Below are 26,524 nucleotides of genomic sequence, written 5' to 3'. Positions count from 1 at the left end.
AACTCGCTTCTTTCTCCTCTGCAATCTTCAAATTCGTAGCTCTCTCAACTAATCTGATAATTCCCTATTTATAGACCTAAAACTTAGGGTTTTACAAGTTGAAATCGGATACAATTCGTCCAGGTTTGTACCATTTAATTACGGGACGATTTTGGAATAGTAAACGTCCGAATTAGCAAAATCATATTTCACAATGAATTGTAGTATTTTGAGTTAGCTTTCCAACGCCACTTGAATCACCTCAATCGGATATGTGAGCGAAAAGTTATGGTCAAAATACTAAGACGTGTAGAATCTGAATTTGAATCCAATTCGAAATTTTATCCAATCTTATCCTTAATCCGATTTACCCATTTCTTGGATTTGGTTAAACTTAACCATATCATCTAGGTCTTCTCAAAGTATGTTTTCTTCCAAAAAGTAGTTTTTCTTCAACACCTACAAAATACTAAAAACACAAAACTAACACAGAACATCAGATAATAACACAGCTAAAAGATTAACACAAGTAAATTCAAGGGTCCAAATATGCAATATTTGGCACACATCAAACACCCCCAAACTTAACTTTTGCTAGTCCCTTAGCAAAACAAAACGAAAAATAGAATGAAAACAAAACAAAACAAAACATAAATCCTCTTTCGTGGGAGAGACGATTGCATTTAGCATATGCAACAAGCCTTTTAAACCCCTAGGCATCCCTAGTGGACGAGTGAAGTCTCGTGCGGGCTTAACAGGAATGATACCCACAAACATTGTAGTACTATGTCGTTAACAAGAAAGAAGTTTCACATAAACCATGGTTCTCATTCATGAGCAAACTTAAAAAGACAAACACCATCATCACTATCAAAAGGAAATCCAGAATCAAATCACTCATAAATGAACAATTTAGACTTCATATGTTCTGAAATGTGTAAAGTGTAATTAGCATACAATCATGAAGCTTTCAGCTTAAACTCAAGACAAGTTCCATAAAATTTGTAAGAATCTCTAACAGATGAAACAACCAAGGCAAGATATGCAACTTTTTTTTTTTTTTTTTTTAACAGACTTTGTAGTGTCTAACTCCCTTAAGCTTTCTAATTGACCCATGTAACAAGTGTTAGGCCAATGACTCCCAAGCCAAGTGGCTTTAGGGCACTAGATGTAAAACATCTCTAAGGGCTTAGTAACTTAAGTCAACAAGGCTACGAAGCCAGACTAGCCATATCTTAAATCAATATTGAATTTCACACCTTTTGACACGAACACTCAATGCTTAATGAGGCAAGAGGTCCGGTTACTCAACGAAAAACTCAACATGATCTTTCTTTTCTTTTTCCTTCTCTTTTTTTTTTTTTTTTTTTTTTTATATCTTGCAAGCCAATGGTTATTCATCAATAGGTCATCCAACAAATCTCAAAGAGAACAAGCTTAAGCTCAAACATCATACCTCACAGAAAACATGCTAATGTGCTCATAAAAATTTATCTCAAAACAAGTGAAATCTCTTTTACCCAAAAATAAGTCAAAGGACTTAGATTCCAAATGACATAATGATGTATTCAACCATTTAAGCAAGCTAATGAAATGCAAACCACAGTCACAGTTTAACTCAAACTTGACAAAAACATAGCATAATTAATTTTTTTTTTTTTTTCAAATTTTTTTTAACACAAAAAGACAAATAAAACTAAACAAATAAAAACAAAAATAAATAGACAAAGTGTTTTTCCCATACCCCCAAACTTGAATCACACATTGTCCTCAATGTAGGCAGAAACACAATACCAAGAGGTATAAGGAACCAGAGTGAGCAAAGAGACGACCCCCAAACTTACTCATAATAACACCTGTGCTGAAAAACACAAAAATAAAACAAAAATGAAGATAGACGAAACAACACAAAAAATGACTAAAAATACCAAAGAAAAAGGAATGCCTTCCATAAGCGCTAAGTTTACAGTCTTCAGCCAGACTTTTCACCGCTGATGATTAAGTAGACGACGTAGGATCTTCCAAAGGCAATTCCTCACTCTCCGAAATTTCCAGTTCCAAGAATGGCTTCAACCGCTGACCATTGACCTTGAGAGCACTTCCATTCTTAGGATCCTGGATTTCGATGGCTCCATGAGTAGAAACTGCACGCACTATGAATGGTCCAGTCCATCGGGATTTGAGCTTTCCTGGAAACAGATGCAGACGTGAGTTGTAAAGGAGGACTTTCTGACCAACTTCAAATGATCTTCTCAAAATGTTTTGGTCATGGATCTTCTTCATCTGATCTTTGTATAGCTTGGCACAGTTGTAGGCATCATTCCTCAATTCTTCTAATTCATCTAGCTGTAACTTCCTTTGCTCACCAGCCTTGGTGAGGTTGAAATTTAGCTGCTTTATAGCCCAATAAGCCCGGTGCTCCAATTCCACAGGGAGGTGACAAGCCTTGCCATACACGAGTCGGTAGGGAGACATGCCAATTGGAGTCTTGAATGCAGTCCGGTATGCCCACAGAGCGTCATTGAGTCGAAGAGACCAGTCCTTCCTTGTCGGGTTCACCGTCTTTTCTAATATCCTCTTGATTTCTCTGTTGGATATCTCAACTTGCCCACTTGTCTGAGGATGGTAGGGAGTTGCAACTTTATGAGTAATACCATACTTCTTCATGAGTTGCTCAAAATATCGGTTGCAGAAATGCTTCCCCCCATCACTGATGATGGCACGTGGTATCCCAAAACGTGCGAACAAATTTTCCTTCAAAAATTGCAACACGACTCTGTGATCATTAGTCTTGCAAGCAATAGCCTTCACCCACTTGGAAACATAATCCACTGCCACAAGGATGAAAAGATACCCATAAGAATTAGGGAAGGGACCCATGAAATCAATGCCCCAAACATCAAACAGCTCCACAATAAAGATCGGGTTCAGCGGCATCATATTCCTTCTTCCAATGCTCCCCAACTTCTGGCATCTATCACAGGCTGAACAGTAGGCATGGGCATCACGAAAAAAGGAGGGCCAATAGAATCCACTTTGAAGAATCTTCGCCGCGGTCTTTTTAGAACTGAAGTGGCCTCCACATGCATGATCATGGCAAAAAGATAGGACATTTTGCTGGTCATTTTCAGGAATGCATCTCCTTATAATCTGATCTGGGCAGTATTTGAACAGGTAAGGATCATCCCAAAAGAAGTACTTCGCCCCAGCCAAGAATTTTGATTTGTCTTGCCTAGTCCAATGTGATGGCATTTGGGCAGTGACAAGGTAGTTCACTATGTCTGCGAACCATGGTGCATGAGTTTGAGAGATGTGCATAAGTTGTTCATCAGGGAATGTCTCAGCAATCGGCACAGCATTTTCATTGAAGTCGACAACCAGCCTAGATAGATGGTCAGCTACCACATTCTCGGAACCCTTCTTGTCCTGAATTTCAATATCAAACTCTTGCAGCAACATAATCCACCGGATGAGACGAGATTTAGCATCTTTCTTTGACAATAGATATTTCAGTGCAGCATGATCCGAGTAGACTAAGACTTTAGACCCTAGCAAGTAAGATCTAAACTTATCCAGAGCAAACACTACAGCTAACAACTCATTTTCAGTAGTGGAGTAGTTAAGTTGTGCATCATTCAGAGTCTTGCTGGCATAGTATAGACATGCGGAATCTTCTCTACTCGCTGACCCAAAACGGCTCCCATAGCATAATTAGAGGCATCACACATTATCTCGAACGGAACCCCCCAATTAGGTGGCTGAATGATTGGTGTAGAAGTTAAGGTCTTTTTCAGAATCTCAAAGGCTGTCTGGCACTTGTCATTGAAGTCAAAAGGAACATCTTTTGCCAATAGATTACATAGAGGTCTTGCTATCTTGCTGAAGTCCTTGATGAATCTTCTGTAAAACCCAGCATGTCCCAGAAATGACCGAACCTCCTTAACTGTCCGCGGGGGCGGAAGGTTAGATATCAGATCAACCTTAGCTCTGTCAACCTCAATACCTTTGTGGGAAATTACATGCCCTAAAACAATTCCTTGTTTCACCATGAAGTGGCATTTTTCCCAATTCAGAACCAAATTCTTCTCCTTGCACCGTACCAGCACCAATGTGAGATGATGTAGACATTCCCTAAATGATGAACCAAGGACTGAGAAGTCATCCATGAAGATCTCCAGGTGACGTTCAACCATATCTAAAAAGATGCTGATCATACATTGCTGAAAAGTGGCGGGTGCATTGCACAATCCAAACGGCATACGGCGATAGGCAAACGTACCGAACGAACAAGTGAAAGTAAGCTTCTCTTGATCTTCGGGGTCCAGTGGAATTTGGTTGTAGCCGGAGTAACCATCAAGGAAACAGTAGTACTCATGGCCTGCCAATCTCTCCAACATCTAATCGATGAAAGGTAGAGGAAAATGGTCTTTTCTTGTCACGGCATTTAACTTCCTGTAGTCAATGCACACTCTCCATCCTGACTGCACACGAGTGGGGACCAACTCCTTTTCCTTGTTCTTGATAACTGTAATCCCTGCCTTCTTCGGTACCACATGAATGGGACTCACCCATTTGCTGTCAGAGATTGGGTATATGATTCCCGCATCCAGAAGTTTAATTACCTCTGCTCGAACTACCTCTTTTTTATTTACTTATTTTATTTAGTTTATGTTTATCCTTTAATTTTCAAAACTCAAAAATCAAAAACCCTTTTGGAACTAGATTAGGATTTAATTAGTTTAGATATAAATTGCTCTTTCAAAAATACAATTCTCTATGGGATCGACCTCGCACTTGCAATCCATTAAACTACAATTGATTCGTGCACTTGCGAGTTAAATAAATTTGCACAACATGACCCCAGACCTCATCATCAACATTGTCAACACTCCTCGAGTGGTCGACTCGGAGTCCCCGTATACACCAAACACTAAGCCTCCTCGCTCTCTGCTGGTGGAGTGTTTTGCAAAGGGCGACCCCACACGATGGAGCTGAAGGGCAATGAAGGATTTGCCCCGAGTGACCTAACAGACGAGGCCCACCTTGCCTACAAGATCATCATTACTTGAATCTTCCCAGTTAATAGCCTCGCCTCCATCATCTGGGATAGGGCCCTCTGCCTGTATGTCGTGCTGACTAAAGTGCCGATTGACTTTGGATCCCTCGCCTACTCCATTATAAAGGACGGCAAATTAGGGGACGCAGCTGCCATATGGGGCCCTTGTTATAAGACTGATCGAGCATGCCGAGGTATCTACTGATGGATGCCACACCATAACATCCAGGGGACCCTTCTCCTCCCGGTTCTTCAATGCGAGCGGGTCACATTTATGGGCATCGGCTGAGGCACCTCAACTACCACAAGCTTAGCAGCCGCCAGCTGGGAGACACTCGGCGGATGGAGCTTCATCCTCCCTATCTGGTGCCACTGGCCACCCTCCAGATTTGAGCCAGCAGATGGCCAAGATGTAGGTAGTGATAAGTGTCGAATGTTGCACATTCAAACTCCTTAACTTGCATATGTTAATTCCTTACCATTGTTATTTGTTTGATTTTGTGTTGTTTTATTGTTTTTCGGTTTTTAATAAAGATGCAAGAAATTTCATTGATTTTAGGCTTAAAGCACACTGATGTGGTTAAGCGTAACCAATCATAATAAATGACCTATATAATGTGGTTAAGTTTAATCAAATTAAGGAAATGATTAAATCAGAATTTCTCTATTTAGAGTTAAAATCAGATTAGATTCAAATTTGTATTCTACACACGTCTCAGTATTTTGACTATAACTTTCCGCTTAAGTATCAGATTGAGGTGAAAGTCATGCAAAAAGGTAACAAGTATCCATGTGAGTTTCTACTCACTTGAGTCGTACGGCGCTTCCTCAAAATCCTTTTGAGATTCCATAACTTCGAAATCCGAGAAAAGACTGCTCAACAGTTCTACACTTGAGCTAACACAAGCCCTAAACCTAAATACACTCAAAATAGACTTTTTGCCTAACCATCGAACGTTCGGACAGAGAGGTTCGAATGTTTAGACAGAGAGGGTCGAACATTCTGTTTTGGGCAAAAATCTATTTCGAACCAAAAACCCACCAAATCGATTCTAGGCAAATCCTAGCGGCTCGTAGTTTTTATAATTTTTTGTTTTTGTTTTTATAATTTTTTTAATAAAAAAATGAAAAGAAAATTATAAAAATATTTTTGTTTTATTGAAAAAAATTTAGGGTAATTTGTGTCTTTTTGTTGATCTTAAGGCAGACATTAACATGTTTTGGTAATTTAAGGGGGAGAATTACACAAAGTAGATTGGGAGGGACACTGACAGTGAAGTAATAGTTTGAGTAGAGTATGTATACTTTTCCTATATATATATATGAGTCAATTTAACAAATGAGTTGAGCTGAGTTTTATACGAGCATATATTGTTTAGTTTCGTAGTTCAAGAACAACTTGTTAAATAATTAAGTCGAGCTCGAGTCGGGCTTAACCAAGTCAAGCTTGAACATGTTCTTGAGTTGCTTTCTTCATTTATGGCCTTAATAATGATGAAGCCACTCTTCCCACCACTGCTATATTCTACCAACGACAGATATCGACCATGACAATTTGAGCCTCTCTGAGCGAAAGAAGCAATGTTGCCAACCCTTTAGAATTTCACAAATTCCTTCAATCCTCCTCCGCAAATTAAAGCTTCCATCGTCCCCGACAGCCATGCTACAACACGAGAGACATCCATGCTCCTTCGATGATTTTTAACACTGAACACCCTTCCTCTACCAAAAGCACATACATCTTGGCTTCCACCCAAAAACAAAAAAAAAAACAAAGCCTCGAATACCCCATCACACAACAACCAAAACTGGAAACAAGCTCGGGTGGCACGCGCCAAATAGAAAGAGAGGTGCTAGTGGAACAAATAAAAATGGTCTTATGTCTACAAGAATTAGGAGTGGCAATTTGTGTTCGTTTTGAGTTCGGATCGTGTTAAAGCACATGTACAAATTATATAGGTAAACTCCAACTTGACTCATTTAATTAAACAGATCAAACCCTTTCACGAATTATATTGAAAATTGCCTGTCATTATATCGCATGTCGAGTTTAAGTCTTACCGAAACATAGATATAAGACTATATAGATTAATCCTAACTCGAACCATTTAATTAAACCGGTCAAACTTCTCAACCCTAACCTTTTAATTTCGCATTGAGTCCGTATCAAATTTACGAGTTGTGTCAAAAATTACCAATCTTAACGGGAACCAAACATGTCCCTCTTCGAAGAACAAGTAATTGACCACCCCAATAAATAGTAGACCACAAAGTGTCAGAGATAAAAATTAAAGAAAAAATAAATAAATTAAAATAGATTGCTTTGCTCATCCGAAATGAAATGGAGAAAAATCTTTTCCTCCTACCACTCAAATGAAATACAGCGGCTAGAATTTGTTTAGAGCACATGCATTACACCCCAACCCCTCCCCCGCCAGTCCCCACTCCAGATAAAATCAGAGCACATACATTCCATGTTAAAATGGTAAACAAGCATCCTGCCAGACTTGAATTCTATAAAAACATGAGAAACAAACAAAACAAAACTTTGCTCAACCACAATATTTAATGGAATATCATATCTTTTTCTTTCCACCCACTTGCTGAAATAAAATTTGGCAAAAGTTGCAGGCCACAATACATTGCTTTTCTTTTTCCTTACATTACATGTACAGTCGTCATAGACATGAATACAAAAGTAAAATTACTTGAACTTGTAATTGATTCTGCAAGGGTATCTGTTGACTTATCAGCAATTGGTCACAACCAAATTAATATTACAAAGGACTTTCCTGTACCTGATATTGCTAAAGAGATATTCTTTACAAAGTACGAGGATGTGAAAACTTCACAGATCAATGTTTACAAATAGTCAGATAGATCAGCTTGGTTCTCCAAATCCCATATAACCACTTTTCCGTCCAGCCCTGCGACATTGAGGCATTAGGATTAACTAAAAAGGCCCTTTCCAAATAGGTAATGAGGATGACACATATGATTGAACAAGAATTTGGTTAAAGGCTTTCTTTTCCTTTCACAAACCTGAAGTACTGAAGCGTGCTATTGTAGAGATATCAGGCCTCCTAAGCGGCAGAATACAACTACAGTTTCCAGATAATGTTGTGTCATGCATTCACCTCACAATAATTAAAAGGGCTACTCTATCGGGAAATTTAAAGAAACAAGTTTAACAGATGAGGAAACCAAAAAAGGTAGGAGCAATAAAATAGTATTGAAAGTAACCAAGTACTTGATGCAGTTCTCATGAATGCCTCCACGTGATCTTGAAGGTTCAACTGCATCATTGCTCACTCCATGCTTTGTTTGCCCACCATATAGTTTCCCAAATGCTTCAGAGAACTGGTAAAGAAAGACATCATAAAGACCATTATACTACAGAAATCAACTATCCTATGGAATTTGGGAAAAATAAAATAAAATAATCATTTTTAAATACATAAATAATAATGGAATTCTTTCCAGTTTCATACTATCGACATTGAGCCAGCTTTGAATAGTTCAAAAAATTCAATAGAAAACACGAAACAATAATTCTTCAGGAGAAGCAAAGAACAAAAAAGGGGTTTAGATGAAAATATGTAACAATTGGAATTGCTGGCGTAACTGCATTAGCCACTTATGCTTAGGCACAAGTAATAATGGGTGGGTTGGGGTAGGGTTGGGCGGGTCTAAGTTCAAATCTTAACAATTAATAAAGAAAAGCAAAAATTACGTGTAATGTAGCAGAAGGACAAAAACGCATGTCCAAGCCATTTTAAACTAAGAACATTACATCTTCTAGTTTGTTAGCTCGACAGTGCTGAAGCCAACATCATACATTTTCTTTTTAATATTTTCTGCTTCTCTTTTCAAGTGGTTGCAATGACTGAACACTTAACATCTTTAAAGAAGTTGCCACACATCTAGTCAAATTTTTTTTTGTTAATTCTCTTGTGACACAACATGATAGTTTTCTTAAAATAATTCATGGTTTATCATTACTTGGTCATACTTAACTTCAAAAATCTCAAATTAATATTATAGAAGTTACAATAATGCCAAAACACTTCCAGTATATGACAAAAAAAAAAATTGTTTATTTGATGAGAGATGAAAGTCCATGGGCGGAGAGGGGGTTGGGCATGATATGCACATTGTAATGAAATCTAGCCCTTGCCCTGAACCCTCTTGATAGAAGCTGATAGTTTTAACATCAATGAGCTCATCAATGTTCATAATAACCTGATGTTATGAATCGGCAAAAGGTATAATTTTACCTACTCACATTAACAGCTTAAATGACATACAATTAACCATGCCCATACCTGTGAACCATATGTTGATCCTGAAGATGTTACTTTCCTTTCACCAAGGAATCTGATAAAGCTCCTAGGAATCCGAAAAGACAGGTATCACTTCACTATTTTTCTTGAAAGAAAATAAAGCCATAAATCAGTCGTGCCAACTGGTTTTTTTTTTTTTTGGTACTAACTGAAAAATTAAAAAAAAAAAAAAAAAAAAACAAACTAAGTGTTTTTTTGTAGTCTCTGTGTGATCGTACTAGATCCTACAATCATATCTTGAAGCCAATGGCCTTTGGGCCAATATGGCTCTCCACCCCCAAGTATGGGGTAGTGGATTAGCTCGGGCTCTCAAGTCCCCTTGTCTGCCTCAGTAAAAGTTACCTAGTTAAAAAAGGAAAAACAATCACATCTTCAATCCATTAGTATTGGAAGCTTTTCTTTTCTTTACGGGAGTTGGGGGTGTTGTGTCTTACCCATTGTGTGACCCACAGTCAACTTATAAAACACCCCCTCCCTCTAGATGATGTAAAAGAACAAAATTTGATTCACACGAATGGATAACATTTTAAAGTTTTTTTACATACCATATTCCTCTATCGTCTGCAGCAAAAACCATTGGGCTGCAGTCAAATCCCACTCCTATGGCCATTCTCTCTGAAACAAATAAAACCTGAAAATTCGCAATATACCACAATTTCCATATTGAAATCCAGGTTAGTGGAGTTATGTGAACAAAATGATTATACTCAAGAAAGGTTAACAAGAAAGGATGCTGACCCACATCACGAAGAGGCAAATCACGGAATGCAACATTTTGAGCCAAAGGGGAAGGTCCAACATCGTCAACGAAGTAAATCATAGAATTATGACCTGTACAATATTACAAATGGTAGACATAAGGGAAAAAAACAGTCTCAATCATCTGGAATATAATGGATAGAATCAACCTCTTTTAAAGCTCATATAACTTTCTTTGAGACTGAATGCAGACAACAGATACCAAAAATAATGGATAGAAACAGATAAATTAGAAATTATCTGGCAGTAATAGCAATTTAAGAGCACAAAACATCTCTTTTTCAAATAAGAGAAAATTATTGATAAAGCACACCAAAGGGTAATAGCAGAAATTGTGAAGCAAATATCAACTTTGAGTTCAGTTCCTATAAATGATAGCCAGATAAAGGCAATGAATAGAACAATTAAAATACTCAAGAGTGCCAATAGCTGGCAGTTAAGAATCCTGCTAGCCAATACACGCAGAGAAAAGATATTTCTGACCTACATAAGCTAAGGTATTGCCACTTGGAGACCACTTCACACCAAATGCCCAAGAAAATGAGAGATCAAGCTGAACAATTTGCTGTTTCACCAGAAGCAGGAAATAAGTAAGGCAACACTGTTGTCACTAGAAACAAATGCAGATTGTGTCAAGGAAAATATAATAGCCTGTTCTCCAGTCAATGACATACATGAGGTAAAATAATACTATGGTACTATGAACTAAACATGCTTGAAAAGAAAAATAGTTGCTAGCGCGTAACTAGCATGGTTTCAAATGTCGGAAAAAATTAAAACTGGGAGCTGTTAGGTTTAGTATGTTATTTCATGTTTACAGGTAGTTTCTACCAACAATAGCACAAATATAAGTAACCCCCAGAAACAAATATTGATTCAATAGCTTTCCTTCAACATAATGAAACAAAACAAATTTTAATCCTACAAGGTCAAAGAATAGATCTTGAACCTCTCCAAATTTTGAGTCTGAAGTAGGGCCTGTTCTTGAATCCCTGGAACATTTCCATAGAGACAACAATAAATAATGTATTTGTACAAATCGTAACACAATTTGAGTAAATTCTAATGGCTGACAATGCTTTGCAAATTATATTTGACCTACTTTGTATCAACACCTTTTATAAAGGTGGAAAACACTCGGCATTTTCCATCTGTAGATGTCGTTGCAAGAAAAATCTGTAATTATAAGCACAAAACCAATACTCAGATTCGGTAAATGGCACATTGAAATGATGGGTATTTAGCATCAGCAACTAACAACTAATATCCAGAATACATTTTTACTCACTACCAAAGAGAGGATACAAACTTGTAAAATAATGCAGAAAAAAAATATAGAGAAAGAAATTATAGTCATGTGCTAGAAATAAAAATAAGTAAATGGTTGAATTTCTTGACAAACATGCCCAAAAGAAGTTTAAAATTAGCTCAAATAATCATTGTTGATGGCTAGTAAGTAGTTGAAGCAAAGATATTTTTGATTTATAATAAGCATTGGCTCAAATCCCTTTATGCATGGGTGGCAGTGAATAATAGTCCTCACTTTCTGTTTTACGTTGGATTTTTGTTCTTCTTTTTCTCCCATGGAGGATCGATCTATCATGTATACTCCCAGTGTACACGGGTTGCACCCTTCAATCACTTTATATCCCTAATTCTATTTCAATTACTTTCTTTTTCAACAGGATAATAAGGAACCTAACGAATGGAATTGTTAATTCAGTAAATGCAGAGATCATCGAAGCATAACATGGCAACACCACCCAAAGCTCTTCATCTCCAGCATTGCTTTGTATCCTTGTGTTATACAAACCTTTTGATGACTATGAAATTCTAAAAAAAAAAATTCACTCAAAAGAGGTGTTCAACAAAGTGCATAACACAACTCCAAGGCATAGCTCAATCGGTTCGGGACTGTGCTACATGAAGCGAAGGTCACTAGTTCAAATCCCCCTCCCCACTTGTGTGGATATGTCCAAAAAAAAAAAAAAAACACTTGACTGTAACATCCTTACAAACCTTAGACTTTTCCCCCTAATTACAATTATGTCACATGCCTGACTCCTCAGTTTGAAAGGCAAGACTCTAACTTGGCTAAAATTTAAGAGAGTACCGTTAGAAACCGCATTTTTATCCCATCACTATCCCACCCTGCTGAAGTGGTAGTGCCAATCAACCCTTGATTTTTTTTTAGGATTGATCAAAGGGCTAATTGATACTACTACGTCAGCACGGTAAGATAGTGATGGGATAAAAGTGTAGACTCTAGCATTACTCAATTTAAAATACATTCAGACATTCTAGTTTGCAAGGTTTGACCACACGTTGAGAATCCTTTGAATAAGAAACAAACAAGCAACTACTTTCAAAGTGTAAAAGAAATACATGAAAAATGTCATAAACTGAGAAATTACGCACATTATTGGGATGCCAAGCAACACCAGTCACAGAAGAATCATGTCTTTTCCTTATTAGTTTACTGACCCACCTGAATAACGGCATACCACACACAAATTAGCCAGTGATGACATGCAACTTACAAGATAGTATAACTATGTTAAACCATTTTAACAGGTCTAACCAAAATTTATGCAGGGGAACTATGACCATTTGACCATTACAAGCACAATACTCAAAACAAGCATATTTACATAAAATCAAAGTCCACATGTTCTTTAAAATCAATACAAGTTCTTGATGTTAAATACTCTACAAAAAGTTTTAGAAAATACTCTACAAGTTCTTGATGCTAGCTTCACTGAAAGCATTTCTTTTGCTTCATGTAAACCCTTTAAAAGAAATAAAGAAAAAAAATTGAGAATAGTTTGACGTATCGTGATGATCATTCCTAGCATTTCAAAAAGTTTAATGATACACTCATGAAATTAGGTTACAAATAGACTCTGATCATTAATACAGTAATTGTCTGATAGATTCTGTACCAACATAAATCAAATCAGGCTCATGCTAGGTTATCTGAGATTGGCCAATCCCCAACCCAACCTGTTGTGAAGTAAACATTATTCAAACCAGGCTCAAAACTAAGTCTGGATGCTTCAGCTTAAGCACTATACTAGATAAACCTGGAAAAAAAACTGAATTGATTGAATCCACCATGGTTAAAGCCCTAGAGAGAGCAATACATGAAACATAATAATGATAATAGTCCATCAGTAATTTCTTCATGTAAGGAGAAACCAAGCAAATATCAAGAATTCATAAGCAACTAAGTCGAAGCAAGTGAACAAAGAGTAAGGATACAATGGACCAATTACCAGTTATTTTCTTGCTCATAGTAGCATACACAAACAGTTTTAGCCCCACTCCCAACAGCAAACTTGTTTTCTGGGGTTAAAGAAAAAGGTGACTTCAGCAGTGTTATGCAATATTGCAAGATTGAAGCAAATTCTATAACTATAGTCACAGTTTCTAGGAGAGACTTGAAGGTGACCAACAAAATCATACAACTTCCAAAATATTAGAACAGACACATTTCAAAGTTTTCTGTTGCTGATTTTGACAAAGTAAAACAGCAGCAGGTCTATGCAAGTATAGATATGTTTTATGAAACATGTAAGTCCATTGCAAAACCATGAGTCGTATCAATCACAATAGTAGCAACCAATGCTCGCAATACCACAAACATTATATTACATGTCCTCTGGCATCAAACAATGACGCATGGACCTCAATTGTGTATCTGAAGGCAGGTATATCCGCATATGTCCAGGAGCCAAATTAAGCTAACATTCAAATATTAGGACATGCAGACAGCTTTTCTTGATAAACTGTGACCAACATGAGGTAACAGGTTCAACCTATACGTTTCTTTTTCGAGTACTTTTTCTTTAGGTGTACGCATCTGCTAATATTATCCAACTCTGTGATTTCGGCCATGACATGTCTTTTGTCTTCACAAGTTAAAAAATCCTGCTTCGGATAGTCGATATTTTCATAATTAACATGCCAGAAGAAGTTCACTGGAAATATTTTTAACCCTCAAAAGAGTTAAACTACGCAAATTATAAATCTAATACCCCGCCAACAATGTATCAAATGGATATATCTTAGGTCATAAGGCCAACCATTTTTATTCTCCCAAGTCTGGACACTTCATCCTAGTGGATTATGCATATAATTTTTATCCTGAGGACCTGATGGTTTGAAAAAAGTCAATACACTAAGAAATGTACAATAACCGGCAGAACTTAAATGGTAAGCTAATCAGTAATATAAAGGATCTAAGAACCAATGAAGAAATAAGGAGGAACAGAAGTACTACAATACCTTTTGGACTCCACTGGACACAAAGTGCAGCGCGGTTTAGCCTAAGAATAACAAGGGTTGGTACCCATTCTGATCCTTCAAGGTTCCACACATATCTAGAAACAGAGTTTAATAAATAACTAGTTAAATTGAATTTTTTTTTTATAAGTAGGGGGGAACAAATAAAAAAAAGTAAGACACATTATGTGTGTTCTTTAGAGAGAGAGAGAGAGAGAGAGGAAGAGGGAGAGAGCTCAAAGAGGGACTGATATGAAAACCTCTCCACCTAAATACAAATAACAAATATCTAAAACCATATAGGTTACTCACGAATTTCGATCATGAGATGCGGTAACTATCCTGTTTGACCTTGCACTCCAGTCTATCCCAGAAACAATTTGGTCATGCTGTTTCAGACAGAATGGAAAAAAAATTATGACATTATTCACACAATGTTTTCATCAAAATATTCTAAATGATAAAACCCTGACAACAAAAAGATTCATCAATATGATGTTACTAAATATCAAAGATATTATAGATCAAAGAGAAGAAAGGGGCATGAAGTCCTTCCAACACAGCAGAGACAATTTTACCACTATTAAAGGAAGAGGGCAATCAATAGGTTATCATTTTTCTATTTAACATTCTTCCACAATAAGACCAAGCGAGGCAAATGCTTTGCGTCTCCGTCAGCAAAATGGTGCAACCAAAAAACCTTTTTTTTTTATGTCGGGGAACCTCTCCAAGGCAGGGCCTTTCGGACTCACCCTTGCAGAGTACATCCCGGTCCCGTGCACCGCACCCTTGGAAGTTTCCCTACACGGAACTGGTTAAAACGCTGGATTTTCACCAGGGGGTGTGGCCCCAAAGGATTGTTTGCACCCATGAGGTGTTGAACCTTGGACCTTGAAGGGACGGTGCAACCAAAAAACATAAAACATCAACCTTGGCCATGAGGCCATGTGTTACGCTCAATTCAAGATGTAAACATCTTCTCCCCATACTTGATATAGTAGTAAAACAGAATAGCTGTCAACTCTTTGCAACGTAAATAATGTAAAAGTCTTTTCTACGGAGTGAAATTTTTTGAACAGAGTACCTTTTGAAGAACATGCACCTTTTCCCACTTGTCTTGCAACAATTTGTAGATATGAACTTCATTACTGTTGGGACAAAATGCAACCACTACACAAAAAATAAAAATAAAAATAACAATAATAAGAAACGAAATATATTAAAGCACTGCAATATAGGACCAAAAAAAGAAAAAAATTAAGGCTAGAAAAATTCCAGTCCAAGGATTTGAATAAAAGTCATGGTATACTAAGGCCCTGGAACAAGTAAGTCTTTACAAAGTTTAAAAATAAAAAAATAAAAAAAAAAATAGCACCTGGAAAATAAATGGAACAAATAATAAAGTTGAAGCAAAAATAGCCAAATTCTTCCATGCTATCAAAAAACTCCTCTATTAAAATTCAGCCAACCAGCTTATGTAGTATTCAAAAAATTCAGCGAAAAGAAATATTTGCCGTTCTTTGCACACCTCATATGTATATACAGGATTTGATACAGCCCAGATTGCAAGTGGCTTCCTGAAGAACATTGAGCAGGGAGGAAAGCTTCCCGAGTGTCAACAGACGATTCTGCAGGAGACAGAGATCTCGTGTGACCCTCGCTCGCAGATCGCTAGAGTGAGATTCCAGCAGGACTTCCGTGCGAGATTCGCCCGACAAGTGTTCAAGCGAGATGTTACGGATGGCAAACAGAAAGTTTCACGGGACAAAGATTTCGCGGGATACTCGCACATCCTTGGCTCGAGCAAGACGCGTTTATTTTTAATAAATGATAGTTTGTAATTTTTCTTTCAAGGTTAAAGCCCTAACTCTATTTAAACACCACAAGGCCAGCTTGGTTGACCGGTTGTTGATTATTGTTCATTTTATTCGGTTTATCAATAAGAAACACTCTCAAGAGAGTCTTTCCTTATTTTCCTATAATTCCTAGAATTTTCCTAGGTTTTATAGAAGAGTTGTGAGTTTAATGTTTGCATATTCAACTTTCCACATACTATGTTGCATCAGTTGGTATCAGAGCTCAACTACTTTCCTACCATGGTACAAAGAGGATCAAGTGGAAGAAGACATGCAATTATTGGCGATGTGTATGAATGCAATGAGGCAACAAGTTATTTTATTATTATTATTATTAGATGGGGGTGTTGGGGGAACCAATAGAAGATATTGTATCACAAACCCAATTGCAACTATATGAAGAATAGGTGGAAGACTTGTTTATGATAGAAACCCTACCATATTTTCTTCAACCGGCATTCAATTGCAGTCAAGAATTGTGAATTAATTAAGATAGTAGATTGTTGGTTAACCAAAACAAAAACAAAAAAGGACAACAACAAGAACAACTATGCGACAATGGCAACTAGCCTCTTATGCTCCCTCTCTCTGTTCCTCATCAGTGCAAAAGTAGCTAGGGAAGCAAATCAGCATATGATTAATTATTTTCAAGAATTTTAACATACTGAACAAAGGTTCAGCGCTATACAGTTAGTCAAATTCTCTCAACCTAGGTAATTTTATAACATTGATTTACCATTTGGCACAACACTAGCACCATATCCATCATTTCCTATACATCCTTATGCAAATAAAAACAAGACCAATATTTCTATCATAACTCATATTCAGAGATTTGAATATGTAAAGCCAAATACCCAAAATGCACAGTAAGTGCTACAAAATTATCCCTTGCAGACCAGACTAAAATGTCAGATCGTAACCCTGTTCGTTCACAGTAACTAAAATAATGAAACTACAAAATAAATACCTGAATTAAGCCGTGTACACTAATTTAACCAACCTAAAAAACTCTAAAACTTCGCAAATCTTCCCCACAATTTATCAGGAACCAAACAGTGCACCAGATTAAACAACAGACGATTGTCTAAATCCATCCATTTTCTGGGTGAAAACACCTCAATCGACAATCATCAACCAGAACCAACCATTGACAGTTAATCTAAATATGTCAGACTATAATGTAGTAGAATAATTCAAGCCAGCTAAGCCTCTCGCCTATTCACAATACGCTCTCACAATTGAACAGGAGCCCAAGAGTGCACAAATTAAGAACGGATCAGCGTCTAAATCCACGAACACAACAAAAACTATCAATTTTCTTGCTAAAAACAACTCAATCATCAAATTCCCCCTGTAAAATCGAAACGGATTGGATTCATGACCTGATTTTATTTTCCTACGTTTTCTCGGGAACCAAACAGAATGAAAAAATAAATAATAAAAAACAAAAATCAACGCAAGCAAAAGGAGTTGTAGTAAAAGAGAGAAGAGTAGTAGCATTTACTAGAGAGGTCGGGGCTCCAAGCATGGCATGTGATGCACTGAGCGAACTTGTGCACTGCGATCGCCGCCATTTTTATTTATTTCTCTTTTTTGATCTGATTTTGAAATTTGTACGGAACGGAAGTGAAGATGTAGAGCGAAAGAAACGGGAAAATGTGAAGGGGGAGAGATCTGAGGAGCTTGAAATCAGATCCAGATGGAAAACGAGAGAGAAACAGCGAATTAAAAGTAGGGGCATAGTAGTCCTTTTCATTATGCTAAAGACACGTGTTTGGCACGTGCTAATAGTTTGAGATTTTTTATTATAATTGTTTGTATCTCCTTTTCTCTTGTTTTTCTTTCTTTCTTTTTTTTCTTTTTTTTTTCTTTTTTTTTTTTTAAGTTCCATTTCTTTCCACCAAAAATAATTTTGGAAAAATTTTTCTATATTTTTCGATGATTGGTATGATGAAAATAATAGTCAACCAAAAATATTTTTCGTTTAACGAAAATTCTTCTTCCATTTTTAGAAAATTGTTTCATTTTTTAAAATCATAAACCATTTTCAAAGTTTGATCATCTCATTCTTAAATCGACATATCCAATCAGGACCCAACCAGGATACTATCGAGACCTCGTCGAGACTTAGTTGAGACCCCATTCGGTAGGGGTGTAAAAAAAACTGGGAAACTGGTTGGGAAAAACCGTTAACTGGGGTACCTAGTTTCGGTTACCAATTTTGGGGTTTTTAAATACCCAATTATAACCGAGTATATAATAATAATAATAATATATTTTTTTTTTTTTTTTTTGAATTTAGTATATTTATTATTATTTTTTTACTCTAAGGTTCACAAAAATCATAAAATCACTTATATATTTTCGAATTTAGTATATTTATTAATATTTTTGAATTTTTTTTTTTAATGGGGCACAAAATAGTTCAATTAAGCCCAAAAGTTGGGCCAAATACTTACAATAAGCCCAAAAATTAGGCCCAATACCTGAAATAAGCCAAAAAAAAAAAAAAAAAAATAGAAAACCTGTTACCCAGTTCAGATAACCGGGTACCAACCGGAATCGGCCGGTTATTGTATAACCAATTAACCAGGTACCTAGTTCTGGGTCCCGGTTTTAGCTAATAACCGGGAAACCGGGATTGGGTTTACACTCCTACCATTTAGTTCAGTTGAGACACGGTCGAGACCCTATAGGATTCCATCAGGACTCCATCGAGATTCCACTTGGACTCGATCAAGATTCACAAGACCCGGGCTAAGTTACCACCAGGACCTGATGGGGGGGATTTTTGTAATTTAAAGTTTAATATGATTAAATGAAAAAAAAAAAATATATATATATATATATATATATATATATATATTGTTGGGATGGCACGTGCAATGCACGTGCTTCATTCCCTATATTATGTATCACTATAATTGTTACCATTATAATTTTAATAATATACGTATATTATCCTATAAATAAATTTAATGTCTAGATTATTGAACAAGTATACATAAAAATTTCTGAAAAGTAAGACAATAAAATTGAGTAAATATGATGTACTTAAAGAAAACGAAAGAGGTTTAATTTAGATATTACACGTAAGTTGTTACTTCAAATCAAAGGGTATTGAAAAATATCTGAACTAACATATAGGTACATAACAACATGAGACTCTCATGAAGAAGCATATGAAACTAAATATGAGATTCTCAAAAACATATAACTTATGAATTTTGTTATCAATAAATAATTGGAGTCATCTATACTAGTACTACAGAAGCAACATCAAATTAATATGAAGACAATACATTGATGGAAGGAAGTAATCTTACCATTGACTTAGATTCAAGTTCTCCTCTCAATAATGGGTGCGTTACTCATCCTCTCAAAAATGAGAAGAGAGAATGAAAAAAAAAAAAAAAAAAGGTGCGTTTAAAGCGGAAAAATGGGGAGGGAGGGAGACAGAGAGAGAAATAAGCAGAAAAGTCAAATGAAAACTCTGGAACCTGCTAAAAGACGAAAACAAATGACTTCAATTCCTTTATTCCTCACAACATTAGTTCTATGGGCAAACTAAGTAAGGGCCAAATCGTCATTTTAACACCAAAACAATGCATACCGAAATACTGTCTAGAAGGCGGTGCCAAAAGACGAAAGAAAACGAATCAAATTCATTTATTCCTAACTAATTGAATGGTTCAGTAAAAAATATGAAATGGCAAAATCATAATTTGACAAAGAAAATGTCACTATTTAACCGGAGGGCAAAATGGTAATTTAAATATAAAAGACAAAAATATCCAAACAACATTTTAAATTCATTAGATTCAGGAAGGGAAAATTAGTAGTTTTGCAATCTAAAGAAATGTCAAAAGACAAAAATAACATTATCTAACTAAATCATGATGAACAAAGAATAAGGATAAAATAGTAAATTTAAAGTGCAAAAGAAAAGTTACTATTTGGAAGCCATTCCCACTTTATATATATATATATATATATATATATATATTATTTTCCAAGAAAATATTTTCCGACGAACCTAATATTAATGAAAATGGCAATCAAACTATCCAAAATAAATAAATAAATAATTTTGCTCATTTTAGATTTTGAAAACATGACAAAGTTTTCCTCCAAATTGAGTTGAATGAATTTATTTCAACCTAATTTATAAAAGTGACATGTATCCCTTGAACATTGACTTAAACTGGGTTGGACAATGTTCAGGGGATACATATCACTTTTATAGACTAAGTTGAAGGAAATTCATCCAACCCAATTTAGAGGAAAACTTTGTCCTTGAAAACGGGCAATACTTTTAAATTTTATAATAGGACCCTTTTTTAAAAAAAACTTTATTTCCTTCTATTTTAATGAATTCTCACCAAAGTTTTCGATAAAAATAAGGGTTAAATGCCTTATTCCTTTGTGGTTTAACTTCTTTATTTAGGGTTTACTTTTTATCACATGAGATACATATAGTTTACATAAAAACGAAGATGGTACTTCTGTCTAAATTTCGTCCAAAATTTGACAAAATGCCACATCATCACAAATAACAAATTGACACGTGTCTATTTAATTAATTAAATAATAATATTTTTTTAAAAATTTAAAAATTATATTGAATTAATTCTTTTTTTTAAAAAAAAAAAAAAAATTTGGGGGAGGCTGGATGGCCCCACAAACTTTTTTTTTTAAGAAAAAAAAATTAAATATAATTTTTTAATGTTTTAAATTTATTTTTTTTAAAAAAAAAATTATTATTTTTTAATTAATTACACCATCTCAATTTGTTATTGGTGCTGACGTGGCATTTCGTCAAATTTTAGATAGAATTTAGATAGAGGTACCATCTCCATCTTTAGGCAAAGATCGGTACCTTCTATGATAAAAAATAAATCTTAGGGCGCAAAAAATAAAGAAGTTAAATCACATGGGAAATAAGATATTTAACCCAAAAAATAAAGTAAAAAGGGGAAAAAAAAAGTTTTTTGTTGTAAAATCAAAGAAAATGACAAGACAAGATAAAAAGATTGCAATATGTGAAACTAGTTCTTCAGGAACTATGTATGATTCTTCTCTATTATTGTGTGATTTACATACAACTCAATACTTCTTTTTATAGGCATGAAATCATAATGGGAGGTTAAAGAATATGAAACAAGAGGGTACATCAATGTATTACATGGATGTTATAAGAATTCTAAAAGATGACATGAATGTGTAGAATTTCAAGAGATGGAACTAAATGGTCATTCACCAAATGCATGAATGCATTCATAACACTCCCCCTTGGATGACCATACACTAAGAATATGTCTCGTTAAAACCTTGCCAAGGAAAACCCAGTAGGAAAAAGAGTACAATATTCTTGTGTGCCTTCGTATGCTTTAGGATTACCTCATTAAAACCTTGCAAATGAAAACCCAGTGGGAAAAACCTTAGCGAAGGAAAAAGAGTACAATCAACATAATCATTTTATTCCCCCTCATTAGTATGAAGAGCTTCAATTGTTTATGATGAAAAATCCTTGAGTCGACGCATTCCAATGTTATTCACCAACTTCTTAAATGTTGCAGTTAGTAATGTTTTGGTAAATAAATTTGATAAACTGTCACTTGATCTTATTTGCTTGACATCAATATCACCACTCTTCTGAAGCTCATGTGTATAAAAGAACTTTGATGAAATGTGTTTGGTTTTATCACCTTTGATATATCCTCCTCTGATCTGTGTAATACAAGTAGCTTTATCTTTATATAATATTGTCGGGCAATCTTTGATTGTGGATAAACCGCACTTTTCTCAAATGTGTTGAATTACTGATCTTAGCCATATGCATTCCCGACTTGCTTCATGAATTACAATAATCTCTGAGTGATTTGAAGAAGTAGCAACAAGTGTTTGCTTGACAGATCTTCATGAAATAACAGTACTTCCACATGTAAATAGATATCCTGTTTGAGATCTACCTTTATGCGGATAAGAAAGAAAACCCACATCTGCATATCCAACTAATTGTGAATTTGAACCTCTTGAATAAAATAATCACATGTCAGTTGTTCCACGAAGATAACGTAGAACATGCTTGACTCCATTCCAATGCCTTCGAGTTGGTACAAAACTGTATCTTGCTAGTAAATTAATTGAAAATGCAATATCAGGTCGTGTGCAATTTGCAAGATACATCAGAGCACCAACAACACTAAGATATGGATCAAAAATTTCTTCGTCATCTTCTCGAGGGCGAAAAGGGTCTTTTTTTACATCAAGTGACACTACAAAAAAACTGTTATTTTCTGACGTGGCAAACAGTACATAATTTTTGCCACGTCAGCATTTTCTAACATGGCAAAAAATGCCACGCCAGAAAATTCTGACGCGCCAAACTGGTGCGTCAAAAATTTCTAACACACTAGTATGATACATCAGAAATTTCTGACACACCAAAGTGGCACGTCAGAAATTTCTGACGCACCAAACTGCCGCGTCCGAATTTTCTGATGCACCAAATTATTGCGTCAGGAAAAAAAAATGTCCGAAATTTTGAAAATTTTCTCTCTTCTTATTTTCCCTCCACTTTTTTCCTCTTTTTATTCTTCCCTCCTCATTTATTTTTCCCACACTCTCTCTCCCTCCTCATTCATTTATTCTTCCCTCCTAATTTCCCACGGTAGATTGAAGAAATTAGGCAGAAGAAGGAGAACAAAAAGAAAAGGAGAAGGGAGGAAGAAAAAGAAAGGGAGAAGAGAAGAAGAAGAAAAAAAAAAAAGAAGAGAAGAAGAAGATCGAGGAAGAAGATGGTGCAGAGATCGCACCATCTCGATTTGCACCATGGTGTGCAGAGATCGATCTCTGCACACCATGGTGCAGAGATGATGCGATCTCTGCACCATGGTGCAGCGCACGGCTGCAGAAAATAGTTGTGTTTCTCAACACAGTTATTTTTTTATCTGTGTTGAGAAACACAGATCTGCACGGCAGCGTGAGGGAGCTGCCGTGCAGAGGAATTCCCAAAAAAAAAATATATTAATTAATAAATTTTTAATTCAAAAAAAAATTCCAGGAAAAAAAAATTAATTTTTTAATTTTCTGACGCGCGTCAGAAGTACCACGTCAGAAAATTTTCTGACCTGGTAGTTCTCACACGTCAAAAAATTCTGACATGTCAAATTTGAAACGTCAGAAAATAATTTCTAGCGTGTCACAATTTAACACGTCAGAAATTTCTGACGAGTTGAAACTTGACACGTCAGAAATTTTCTATTTCTGACACTTATAATGTTCACGCGTGAAACACGTCAAAAAGTCCCCGTCAGGGACGTTTTCTGACGTGTCAGACTACCTGACACATCAGAAAAAGTTCGTCAGAAAAAATACAATTTTTTGTAGTGTGATCGAACAACCATTAGAGTGCTCAAAGGATGAGCTTTCTCTATGAAAAAGTGCTTCAGGACTTTTTGTGTGTATGTTGATTGATGAACAAGAATTCTATTTGGAAAATGTTCAATTTGTAAGCCAAGGCAAAATTTTGTCTTTCCAAGATCTTTCATCTCAAACTCATTTTTTAAATACGTTGCAGTTTTTATGAGCTCTTCTGAAGTCCTAACAAGATTTAAATCATCTACATAAACTACAATGATAGCAAATTCAGATTCTGATTTCTTAATGAAAACGCATGGACAAATTGGATTATTCTCAAATCCTTCTTTCAATAGATATTCACTAAGACGTTTGTACCACATGCGTCCGGATTGCTTTAACCTATATAAAGATCTTTGTAGCTTGATAGAAAAAATACTTCGGCATTTCGAATTATATGCTTCAGGCATTTTGTATCCTTCAGGGATCTTCATGTATATATCATTATCAAGTGATCCATATAAATATGCTGTAACCACATCCATTAAACGCATATCCAAATTTTCTGTAACTACCAAGCTAATCAAAAATCTAAATGTAATTGCATCCACTACAGGGAAATATGTTTATTCATAATTAATACCAGGTTTCTGCATGAAACCTTATGCAACAAGTCTTGCTTTGTATCTCACAATTTCATTTTTCTCATTTCGTTTTCGTACAAATACCCACTTGTATCCAACAGGCGATACACCTTCAGGTGTTTGGACTACAAGTCCAAATACTTCATGTTTTGCTAGTGAGTTCAATTCTGCCTGAATTACTTCCTTCCACATTGGCCAATCATTTCTACGTTGACATTCTTTGATGGTTTGTGGTTTAATATCATCATTACTTCTGGTAATGTCAAATGCAACTTTAAACGAAAATATGTTGTCGACAACAATTTTGTTTCTATCCAATATTTCTCTTGTACTTGCATAATTTATTAAGATCTCATTATTTTTAGGTACCTGTTCTTCTTCAGGGGGTAACTCTTCAGGAAATTCCTCTTCAAGAGGTTCCTCTTCGGGGGATTCCTTTCCAGGAGAATTTTGTACAGAAAGTTCGGATGGATCAATTTTCGTTGCCTGTTTTGTGGGTAAGGCCTCTTTAGGAGCACCGATTTCATTTCCTTGTGCTTTTCTCTTCCGGGGAATCTTATCATTGGCACCAATAGGTCTTTCACGCTTCAGGCGTGCCTTAGACTCATTTGTTGCTGTATTAATTGATTGTCCTACAGAGATTTCTATTTTCGTTGGAGTATTAGCAGCTGGAATGTGAGACTTAACTATTTTTTTGTTGTTAGTAAATGCATCCGGCAATTGATTTGCAATACTCTGCAAATGAATGATTTTCTGAACTTCTAGTTCACATTGATTTGTACGATGATGAAAATGAAATAATGTCGAATTATTCCAAGTGATTTCTTGTCGTGCTTCTGGCAATGACTTTTCTCTCCCTAGTGATGAGAATATGTTTTCATAAGCAAAGGTCGAGCAATTAACTGAAACCGTTTAATAAACGATTCAGCTAAACCATTTTGAGTATGAGTATGAGCAACAGGATATTCAACATTAATTCTAATTGACATGCAATAGTAATAAAATGATTGAGATGTAAATTCATCCGCATTATCCATCCGAATAGATTGAATTTAATAATCCGAAAATTGTGCTCGTAATTTAATTATTTGAGCAAGAAGTTTAGTAAATGCAATATTATGAGTAGAAAGTAAGCAAACATGTGACCACCTAGTTGATTCATATATTAAAACCATAAAATATCTAAATGGCCCACATGGAGGGTGAATCAGCCCACATAAATCCCATTGAATTCTTTGTAAAAATAATGGAGATTCAACAATTACCTTAGAAGGGGATGGTTTGATAACAAGTTTACCTTGAGAACATGCAGCACATGGATAATCCTTTGGTAAAAGAATCTTCTGGTTCCTTAAGGGATGTCCATGAGAGTTCTCAATTATTCGACACATCATAATTGTTCCTGGATGTCCAAGATGATCATTCCAAAGCATAAACATCTTTGGATTAGAGTACTTTTGGTGCATCACAACATGTGATTCAATTGTTCTTATTGTTGTATAATACAACCCGGAAGAGAAAGCAGACAGTTTTTCCAATATGAGCTTCTGGCCCGAAATTATTGAAGTAATATAAAGATATTCGTCACTGCCTTCATTAGTGGTTTCAACATGATAACCATTTAGACGAATATCTTTAAAACTGATTAAATTTCTTCTAGATTTAGAAGAATACAAAGCATCATCAATACAAAATTTTGTTTTTTTGGCAATATGATATTCGCTCTTCCAGAGCCTTCGATTAGGTTTGATGAACCTGATATTGTATTGACACTAGCTTTTTTAATATCAAGTATTGAAAATATTTCTTATTTCTAAGAATTGTGTGCATTGTACAACTGTCTGCTAGACACAAATCTTCACCAATCATCTTGGAATTAATCATTCCATCAATATGACCCATACCTCCATATAGAAACAAAATATATATTAAAATTTTATTAATAAAAAAGAAAATAACAAAATACAATTAAATTTGGCAATGTAAACATACTGTGATTAAGACACAATGAAAATATTTTAATTGTTGTAGACATATTCATCACCAATCAAAAGATCAGTTTTTGTGTTAGAGTCTACAAAGAAATCAGAAATATCAAGATAAATATTACCCTCTCCATTTAGAGTATCAAGAAAAATTGGAGAATCTTCAGGATTACTGTGATTAGCAAAATTCATTTCAATCGCCTTTTCTTTTATAGAGGTTTGATATAGGTCTACCAGATGTTTAGGCGTACGA

General features: G+C 35.6%; 1 protein-coding gene across 2 annotated transcripts; it reads right to left on the bottom strand.

Annotated features, from left to right (window-relative positions):
• Nucleotides 1–7,639: 7,639 nt before the first annotated feature.
• LOC132182870 (actin-related protein 2/3 complex subunit 1A-like) lies at nt 7,640–17,969 on the bottom strand. 2 transcript variants are annotated; one of them, XM_059596226.1, is made up of 15 exons: nt 17,785–17,969; nt 15,506–15,591; nt 14,734–14,810; nt 14,425–14,519; nt 13,413–13,482; nt 12,556–12,625; nt 11,240–11,313; nt 11,087–11,129; nt 10,621–10,702; nt 10,121–10,209; nt 9,924–10,009; nt 9,361–9,424; nt 8,286–8,395; nt 8,078–8,136; nt 7,640–7,962 (listed from the first exon to the last, which is right to left on the bottom strand). In XM_059596226.1, exons 1-15 carry the CDS (start codon nt 17,852–17,854, stop codon nt 7,898–7,900), a joined length of 1,140 nt encoding a protein of 379 aa, XP_059452209.1. In that variant the 5' UTR covers nt 17,855–17,969; the 3' UTR covers nt 7,640–7,897. The 2 variants fall into 2 exon arrangements, with proteins under 2 accessions (XP_059452209.1, XP_059452210.1); XM_059596227.1 differs by having other exon boundaries at nt 7,874–7,962; nt 8,279–8,395.
• Nucleotides 17,970–26,524: the final 8,555 nt, after the last annotated feature.

The sequence above is a fragment of the Corylus avellana genome, chromosome ca5 (assembly GCF_901000735.1).
Source record: "Corylus avellana chromosome ca5, CavTom2PMs-1.0".
In the NCBI taxonomy this organism is placed as follows: Eukaryota; Viridiplantae; Streptophyta; class Magnoliopsida; order Fagales; family Betulaceae; genus Corylus; species Corylus avellana.
This window is presented reverse-complemented; position numbering and strand designations above follow the sequence as displayed.

What these genes read in the sequence shown, in the direction of transcription:
- LOC132182870 (XM_059596226.1), bottom strand. Translation starts at nt 17,854, where the DNA reads ATGGCGGCGATCGCAGTGCACAAGTTCGCTCAGTGCATCACATGCCAT. An exon ending in TTGGAGCCCCGACCTCTCTA is followed by an intron (nt 15,592 to 17,784) that starts GTAAATGCTACT and finishes TTTTTTGTGTAG; the next exon opens with TGGTTGCATTTTGTCCCAAC. An exon ending in ATAAAAGGTGTTGATACAAA is followed by an intron (nt 11,130 to 11,239) that starts GTAGGTCAAATA and finishes GAAATGTTCCAG; the next exon opens with GGATTCAAGAACAGGCCCTA.